This window comes from Dreissena polymorpha, chromosome 10, assembly GCF_020536995.1.
Source record: "Dreissena polymorpha isolate Duluth1 chromosome 10, UMN_Dpol_1.0, whole genome shotgun sequence".
NCBI lineage: Eukaryota > Metazoa > Mollusca > Bivalvia > Myida > Dreissenidae > Dreissena > Dreissena polymorpha.
This window is the reverse complement of record NC_068364.1, coordinates 53,171,780-53,181,760: the sequence shown is the minus strand read 5'-3', so window position 1 is coordinate 53,181,760 and position 9,981 is coordinate 53,171,780. Positions and strand designations below refer to the sequence as shown.

At 36.5% G+C, this 9,981-nt stretch overlaps 1 protein-coding gene across 1 annotated transcript; it reads right to left on the bottom strand.

Annotated features, from left to right (window-relative positions):
- Positions 1–8,572: 8,572 nt before the first annotated feature.
- Positions 8,573–9,582, bottom strand: LOC127849122 (uncharacterized). Its single transcript, XM_052381844.1, has 2 exons — positions 9,071–9,582; positions 8,573–8,726 (listed from the first exon to the last, which is right to left on the bottom strand). The coding sequence occupies exons 1-2, from the start codon at positions 9,580–9,582 to the stop codon at positions 8,627–8,629; spliced, it is 612 nt and encodes a 203-aa protein (XP_052237804.1). The 3' UTR covers positions 8,573–8,626.
- Between the last annotated feature and the right edge of the window lie 399 nt (positions 9,583–9,981).

Here is a 9,981-nt window from a genome sequence, read left to right as displayed (position 1 = left end):
ACATCACAATATATTACCAGCTTGTTTCTACTAAGTATTATACAAACAGTTGCGTAAATAAATTAATATAGTTAAGTAAGTAATACTATTTATTTTATGCTTTCCGGTGGTTTATAGAGAAATATCAGTGAAATAAAACTGGTATTTCACTGTTTCAAAAAGTGAAAAATAACAGTGAAAAATATCGATATTTTTCACTGTTTTATTGTGAAATGACGTCAATTTTTCGACGAAATGACGTCATAATTCCAGCGAAATTATCCAGTTAAACTCTTTTACAATGTAAATAAACGGTGAAAAAAGCATAAAAAAAGAAAATTTGTTGGATTCGATGGAATATCGATTTTATTTCACTCGTGATCATCAAAAAAAGCATATTTTATATGACCACTCATGAAATAAAATCGATATTCCATCGAATCCAACAAATATCCTCTATAAACTATAGCCCGACTGTGATATATAACGAGCCATGGTATCTTTTCACTATTCTGGGATGAATATATGGGGGTTTTAAAAAGGGTAAACAAAATACGGCGGAGTATTAACATAAACAATATTTGTTTTAGAAGTCACGCTCAATATTTAACTAACCAACCGTACACTATTGCCCATTGATACCCTGTCGCTTCGCACCTTCAGATAAGGTCCTGTATTGTAGTCAGTCATCCATAAGTGGATTCATGCATTCGGCTAAGGGTTATATTCAGTAACTATTCAACAATATCGGACCCATGCCATCATGTTTGTTTCATAAACCGTAGTCAGTCAACCAAACGTGGACTCCTGCCAAACGTAGACTCATGCCTTCGGGATAGGTCTATATTCATCATTCGTGTTTGGTTCAAATACCGTAGACAGTCATCCAAACGTGGACTCTCGCCTTCGTGTTAGGTCTATATTCATCAATCGTGTTTGGTTCACATACCGTAGTCATCCAAACGTGGACTCGTGCCTTCGGGTTAGGTCTATATTCATCAATCGTATTTGGTTCACATACCGTAGTCATCCAAACGTGGACTCGTGCCTTCGGGTTAGGTCTATATTCATCAATCGTGTTTGGTTCACATACCGTAGTCATCCAGGCATGGACTCGGGCCTTCGGGTTATGTCTATATTCATAAATCGTGTTTGGTTGACATACCGTAGTCATCCAGACATGGACTCGGGTCTCCGGGTTAGGTCTATATTCATCAATCGTGTTTGGTTCACATACCGTAGTCACTCAGACATGGACTCGGGCCTCCGGGTTAGGTCTATATTCATCAATCGTGTTCGGTTCACATACCGTAGTCATCCAGACATAGGCTCGGGCCTTTGGGTTAGGTCTATATTTATAAATCGTGTTTGGTTCACATACCGTAGTCATCCAAACGTGGACTCGTGCCTTCGGGTTAGGTCTATATTCATCAATCGTATTTGGTTCACATACCGTAGTCATCCAAACGTGGACTCTCGCCTTCGTGTTAGGTCTATATTCATCAATCGTGTTTGGTTCACATACCGTAGTCATCCAAACGTGGACTCGTGCCTTCGGGTTAGGTCTATATTCATCAATCGTATTTGGTTCACATACCGTAGTCATCCAAACGTGGACTCGTGCCTTCGGGTTAGGTCTATATTCATCAATCGTGTTTGGTTCACATACCGTAGTCATCCAGGCATGGACTCGGGCCTTCGGGTTATGTCTATATTCATAAATCGTGTTTGGTTCACATACCGTAGTCATCCAGACATGGACTCGGGTCTCCGGGTTAGGTCTATATTCATCAATCGTGTTTGGTTCACATACCGTAGTCACTCAGACATGGACTCGGGCCTCCGGGTTAGGTCTATATTCATCAATCGTGTTCGGTTCACATACCGTAGTCATCCAGACATAGGCTCGGGCCTTTGGGTTAGGTCTATATTTATAAATCGTGTTTGGTTCACATACCGTAGTCATCCAGACATGGACTCGGGCCTTTGGGTTAGGTCTATATTCATCAATCGTGTTTGGTTCACATACCGTAGTCATCCAGACATGGACTCGGGCCTCCGGGTTAGTAGGTCTATATTCATCAATCCTGTTTGGTTCACATACCGTAGTCGTCCAGCCATGGACTCGGGCCTCCGGGTTAGGTCTATATTCATCAATCGTGTTTGGTTTACATACCGTAGTCATCCAGACATGGACTCGGGCCTCCGGGTTAGGTCTATATTCATCAATTGTGTTTGGTTCACATACCGTAGTCATCCAGACATGGACTCGGGCCTCCGGGTTAGGTCTATATTCATCAATCGTGTTCGCTTCACATACCGTAGTCGTCCAGACATGGACTCGGGCCTCCGGTTAGGTCTATTATCATAAATCGTGTTTGGTTCACATACCGTAGTCATCCAGACATGGACTCGGGCCTTTGGGTTAGGTCTATATTTATCAATCGTGTTTGGTTCACATACCGTAGTCATCCAGACATGGACTTGGCCCTCCGGGTTAGGTCTATATTCATCAATCGTGTTTGGTTCACATACCGTAGTCATCCAGACATGGACTCGGGCCTCCGGGTTAGGTCTATATTCATCAATCGTGTTTGGTTTACACACCGTAGTCATCCAGACATGGACTCGGGCCTTTGGATTAGGTCTATATTCATCAATGGTGATAGGTTTACATACCGTAGTCACCCAGACATGGACTCGGGCCTCCGGGTTAGGTCTATATTCATCAATCGTGTTTGGTTCGCATACCGTAGTCATCGAGTCATGGACTCGGGCCTCCGGGTTGGGTGTTTGTAAATTAGTCAGTCATCCATAAGTGGATGCATGCCTTCGGGTAAGAATGATATTCAGTAGTTATTCTTCAATAGTTGACCAGCGCCATCTTGATTGGTTTATATACATGAACCGTAGACAGTCATCCAAACGTGGACTCGTGCCTACGGGTAAGGTCCGTATGCCGTTTGTAACTGCCTGGCTGTTTACATAAAGCTTAAAAAGGGACCCACATTGTTGTTCGATTACTTATCATACAGAATGATTATAAAATATCATCATTAACATTGTTATTAAGTATGGACTGACGATTAAGCAGTCTTCATCCTCGGCTTTAAAAGTCTCCGACCATTAAGTCTAGTGTGCGTATTGGGGCAAATACATATAAACATATTTCGTTGAGTAATAATTAAATTAAACGATTCAAATATACAGTCTTCAAAAATAAATAACAGCATATAATGTAAAAACAATAATACACAATTACTCGTGTACGTCTTTGCAAACGGTGTAAACGGCAATTGCTTATTAAATTTGTTTACAAAGATATAAGGCGTTATAGTTCAATTAATTTCTGTCATGTTTTCATGTAGTTTTTTTTTAACCCATTTATGCCTAGCGTCAAGAAAAAAGGCCTTGACAAACAGCGTAGACCCAGATGAGACGCCGCATGATGCGGCGTCTCATCAGGGTCTGCGCTGTTTGCTAAAAGGAATTTCTGTAAGAAATATTCTTAATATAGAAATAAATATACTAGACATCCCTAATTTTGTAAACAAATTGATCCAATTTAGAAGGATGGGAGAGTCCACTAGGCATAAATGGGTTAAAATTCCCTTCAAAGTCATCTCATGTCTCACGCATGTTTCTTTCAATCATAGCGTGTTCGATTAAAAACGGTCAAGTGCAAATAGAGTGAACTGATATGTTTGTGAATGTAATATAAACTCCCATGAGACGCATTATTAACGGAGCAAAACGATGAAGAGTTCTCACAATTCATGAATAATTTAGGGAGCACCATTTTATCAGTTAAACATTACTTTAAAAACGTCATTTGATCGGCAATAATCCGTAACGATCATTGGCAAATGCGTTGAATAGCGTGTCATAGGTTGCTCCGTTATGGAAAGTTTGTTTGATGAATAAAGGAGAAACTTTGAGGCCATATCATTTGGTGTAGTTTTTTTTTAATTATGTACATTTGAAGTGTGAAGTGAATGCCGATTCTTTAAGCGTTTAATTATTGATTTTGTTAACGTATTTTTACTAATTCAGAATCAGATTGAGGACTTAACCCATTTATGCCTAGTAGACTCCCATCCTTCTAAATTGGACCATTTTATTTCCAAAATTTGGGATGTCTGGAAAATTTATTTTTATTTTTGGAATATTTCTTACAGAAATTCCTTTAAGCAAACGGCGAGACCGGCGTCTCATCTGGGTCAACGCTGTTTGCCAAGGCCTTTTTTTCTAGACGCTATGCATACATGGGTTTAATTATAAACGGCGAGATTTTACAAATATGGAGCACGTACGGCGATTTAAAATATGATATTTGTTTCCAATTTACCCTGATGTTATATAAACTGAAGAAAGTGTAAATGATAATGTTATAATTGCATAAATTAGCATATCCTTCATGCTTTATGTCTTTATATTGTTAATAGCAGTGTTTATTTAAACACGCCCCATCAACGCAGTTAACACATTAAAATTGTATCATTTATGTAAGTGCAAAGACCGTTTTTATTTGAAAAACATCATCGTAAATCTGGTTTCGTATTCAAAAAGCTTTGACGTGATTTTGGAACGCTTGAAACAAAAACGAGATTTTTTGATTTACGGATTTAAACCTGTAATGGCAATCGTCAAATAGCGCAGAAATCGTACATTTCCGTGATCCGAAATGGTAACTGAGTATATGCGTAAAACTACGATACCTTGATTAAAATCTAGACACAATACTGATTATTTTACGCAATAAGTTTGATTCAATACCTTTTTATATAGAGAGGCCTGTGTTTCATTCCCGCGGCATGAGATCTATTGTACTTAACGTATTTTTACTAATGTAGTTATTTTAGATTATTCTAAATTGTATAGTAATATTAATATATACACTATATAGCATAGGAAATGTATTTCGAATTCCAATGTTGCTGGGAATAAATTCCTTCCTGATCTGTGAAGGAACCATGAAAACATATTGTTTTTGACGATATGATTTGATCATGAAATATTAGTTATTTCACATATTTAAACATTCGTTTGCACAACTGAAAAATAATAACGTATGAAAATTTAATAACTCTGGATATCGATGCGTAGGTGAAACTGATCTGTTGGGTACTGTTTTGATAAAAAAAATACCTTTTCCATGATAAAGTGATTTAACAATCATGTGTCAATTACAAGATCCGTTAGATGTTCTTGAGTTTATATATCACATGAGTACGCAAGACCCGTGTCTTGCATAAGAGAATCACTTGAGCTACAATATAACTTTAAAAGTGGAAATATATTAAACACTATGTACAATTTTATCAAACAAGATGAATTATCGATGTATCATAAAAAACTAAATAAATAGTTCCCCCTACTTAAAATGAAGAATAAAGTCACAGGTTCGGTGCCAAATGAAATCAAGGGAGCTAACAATAGACAACTGTGAGCGAAACACAATTTTTGAATTTTAGCTACATGTAGATTCAACAGATGCTTCTTTGCATACACGTATGTTATATCAATCATTATGGAATAGGGTAACGCTGGTTTCCATGACAATTGATTGATTTTGGTTCAATGAATTAATTTTGGAAAAAAACACACCACTATTTAACATATTAGTTGTGACTACCCACATGTTTGTTCAATTGTCTTGCATTTTGTAATAATAATGGCATAGTGGCTTGTTTAGTTTTACCTGTATGTCTATAGTCATTACAATTGTCAGCTTTTTTCAGTTAACAATAATAACACACAACAAGTAAACTATATATTTGAATTTAAGCAGTTGACTCGCAATATTGACAGTAATGCAATAAGGAAAATATTAAAACAATAAGGTGTTTCCTATACTTACATTTACAAATAAATGAATTGGTTTTAATTCTGAAAGTAGAAATTACCAGACTGAGTTTCGTTTAGACCAAATGGTTCAAATTAGCAATATTTACAGGCAATATTATAAAAAATTGACAAAATGTACTGAAGATTATCGGCAAGCTAGTGAAAAATATAAAACCAAGATAAAATATATTTGTAAACATTAAAATATCAGAAAAGATTCATCCAACTAGGAAAAATCAACAACTAAGTATTTGATAGTGTATAATAGGTAATTAAGGTGAGACATATTTGAAATTCATTTGTTGTCAAATACCAGTCTTCAATGACAAATTCAATTTTTTAACCAATTTATGCCTAGTGGACTCTCCCATCCTACGAAATTGGATTCATTTATTTCCAAAATTAGGGATGTCTGGGTAGTTTATGTATTTCTATATTTAGAATATTTCTTACTGAAATTCCTTTAAGAAACAGCGCAGACCAAAATGAGACGCCGAATCATGCGGCTTCTCATCTGGGTCTACGCTGTTTGCCAAGGCGTTTTTTCTAGACGCTAGGCATAAATGGGTTAACAAAGCTAGGCTAGATAAGTGTTTTGCAACACCAAATACTACATTTGGAGAAACAGCGCAGACCAAAATGAGACGCCGCATCATGCGGCTTCTAGTCTGGGTATACGCTGTTTGCCAAGGCGTTTTTCCTAGACGCTAGGCATAATTGGGTTAACAAAGCTAGGCTAGATAAGTGTTTTGCAACACCCAATACTACATCTGGACAAAAAGTCACTCATTTGAACTAATATCCTTAAAAGGTATTGGAAGTATGTCGGCCAAACTTTTTTATCGTTAACTTTTTTTGCGATGTCCAATTTTAATATTTAATTATATTAATAATTATATTTAATTATTAAATATACACCACATGAAAACATAGCAAAAATATTTATAAAAGATTATCTCGTTTTTTTACGTTAATTAAAATTCATGTTATAGAATATGATCAGATGTAAGTGCTATGATTTCAACATTATTTTTTTTAAATGCACGAACAATCAACCTAGAAAACAAACAAACAATGACGGTGCGCACAAACATTAGAATCGGTCGGGTTAGTAAATAAAAACATTGTATACTTTTCGTGATTAGGGCAACGATAAACCATCTGTTTTTTATTATATACCTGTTTAATGCTTTTAACAAAATACAGGTTGTATCAATCGTTGAAATAAAAAATCCCGACCGTTTTAATGACGTCACATTACGCGCACCGAAAATAGAAATATTTTATTTTACGAAATATATTAGGTAGTACATCGTGCGACGTCATTTCTGCGACGAAACACAATATTTTTATCTTAACTCTATGGACTTTAAGGACCTGTCGGACGTGGTGTTTTTTAACAGTAAACTATTTGTTAAAAACATCGGATGAATTCAAAACTTATTTTGGAGTGTGTGTTTATCATGCATAAATGTATAAGAATACAATAAAATAGTGTGGTTTAAACTAAAATTCGATAAAGACATGGAAGATAGAAGTGGAAGTGCATATTGTTTCAACTTTTTTGTTATAAACATCGGATTAAAGTTGTCAACTTAATTGTTATAAACATTGGATTAACGATTGCATTAAGGTAAGCGTGTCGGAAACCTGTGTTTTCCCGGTTCGAATGTTTACACGTTAATTTACATAAACTGTATTCATACGCGTCTTAAATAAACTATGGCGGACCGTTTTAGTCATTGTTTTGTCACTTTTGTTAAAGTAAAAAATACAATTGTTAACTGTTTTCGTTAGTTGTTGTATATAATAAAAGAAATATTACGCTAGTCAATTGTTCCAAGAGTTTGTATCACTCTCGTGGCTTGTGGTATTTCGCATCATACTCGAGGCTCAGCCTCTCGTGTGATACGTCATCACACAAGCCACTCGAGTGATACAAACTCTTGGAACAATTGACTAGCGTAATATTCCGTATATATTATTCGAATCATGTAAGTTAAAGGTGTGATAATCTATATTTATTTTATGTATAACAAATGTGTTATATGTGTATTATGGTCTGTAAACTGTTCACGTTTCTGACTTATAAGCATATTGGTGCGCTCTCCTTGAATGATTCATTTGGAATGTCGTTTGTGTCGTGTCTATATGTGTCGCGTTCTGAGAAAACTGGGTGTAATGCATGTGCGTAAAGTGTCATCTCAGATTAGCCTGTGCAGTCCGCACAGGCTAATCAGGGACGACACTTTCCGCTTGTATGGTGTTTTTTAGTTTCAAGGAAGTCTTCCTTACCGAAAAAATCAACTTATGGCGGAAAGTGTCGTCCCTGATAAGCCTGTGCGGACTGCACAGGCTAATCTGGGTAGACAATTTACGCACATGCATTAAGCCCAGTTTGATCAGAACACGACTCATATAAATAAACAATATAGTATGATTTGAAGGGGATGATACGTCGGTACAAGTAACAAACGGATTATCCTGAAGGCAAAATGTAATTCATAGCCACTGCAACGTCCACATAAGGTCGATACAACAAAATGTTTATCTTAATTATTTAACATCCAGCTTTAAAAACATTTTGTATTGTCTCAAATATAGATCTACCATGAAAAACACACGCATTTCTCGTGTTTCTTTACTTTATATATTTACTAAGAACGTTAAATGATGGCAAATACAGAAACCATAACTACAAGGGTAACGTTTTTGTATAAGACATATTGTTAAGCCTTGACATGCTTTCATTTGCGTTACACACTGCTGCTCATTGGTGGAACGCGTTTCCAAGGTAACGTCACTTCCATTTGTGAGCGGAAGAACGACTGAGTTCGTTGATGCGGTCAAACAGCTTGGATCGTTCATCGGCTGACGATGACCGTAGAAGTTCTTCAAGGCTTGGGGAAAAAAATAAAGTGCAATGTGTGAACATTCCAAGGTGTACCGACAGAAGTGATCTCGTATCATCAGGCTCAGCTAAACATAGTTAGCATACGCAATAAAAGCACAGAAACATATGTCATATTTAGAGCCAATGAACTACATCCAGTTAAATATTTACTTGGTGAGCTCATCACACGAATAATACTGTATATATATATATATATGCTATTTTACAAATTATCATTAAGCATATTCCTACACCGACTATGTTTTAATAACACAATGGTGTTTTTCTTCAAATGCGCAGAATTAATTAAATTTAAATAACATATTTATATACTTATTCTTATTGACGTACATTTTCGTGTTGGTGTCAACCAAATCAGAACCTTCCCTGGGGTACGCATATCGGTGATCGCTCTTTGGTGACCATGGTGTCTTGTCATATACATCGAGGCCCTCAGACTCGGAAGAATCGCTATCGGAAGGGACATAGCGAGTATCTTTTTGTTCGGGCCAGTTTATAGCAAGGGGCAGGGCAGAATCGCTGTCAGAAGGGACGTTGCGATTATCCTTTTGTTCGAGCCAGTTTATAGGAAGGGGCAGTGAGTCTTGTAGTTGATCATCAAATCCCTTTTCATCATCCTTACTTTCTAATGTATCTAGTTCGTCCATATTGAGATCATTTGTATCTCTGTATGGGTCATACTTGCTTAGTTCGGCACCACGTCCTCGCTTACCAAAGACGTGGGTGTAACCCCGTGCGTTGATCCCGTGGGTTCGCTTACCAAGCATGTGATGGAAGCTTCGTTTTGCCTCTGCGCTGTTTTCTACCAGAGCGCATATCAGCAATGCTGTTATTATGTACATTTCGGTGTTGTTCATCTGTAACAAAGCAAACACACCTATTTTAAAGAAACGATATTTTTACGTATTTAATCTTGGAGAACGGTTTGGTTAGAGACACTTATATCGTTTGAAACAACACAGCTCAGCATTTACCGTTTGTAACGGTGATCCCATGCAGTTTTTCTAATGTTTATTTATGTGCTTGCGTGTATGTATGCATTTTATTTGTTTGTGTTGTGTCGAAATGTAAGAAAATTCACACCAAATAAATTAAGAGTCTTTTGATGGCAGATGATTCCTAATTGCTTTCTAAACTTGTGTTGTTCATATTTGTATGTTGAAATATAATTTTAAACAGTAATATGTGTTTATTGTGTTATAGCATATATATATATAGAAACATAATGCATCGAAAGATAT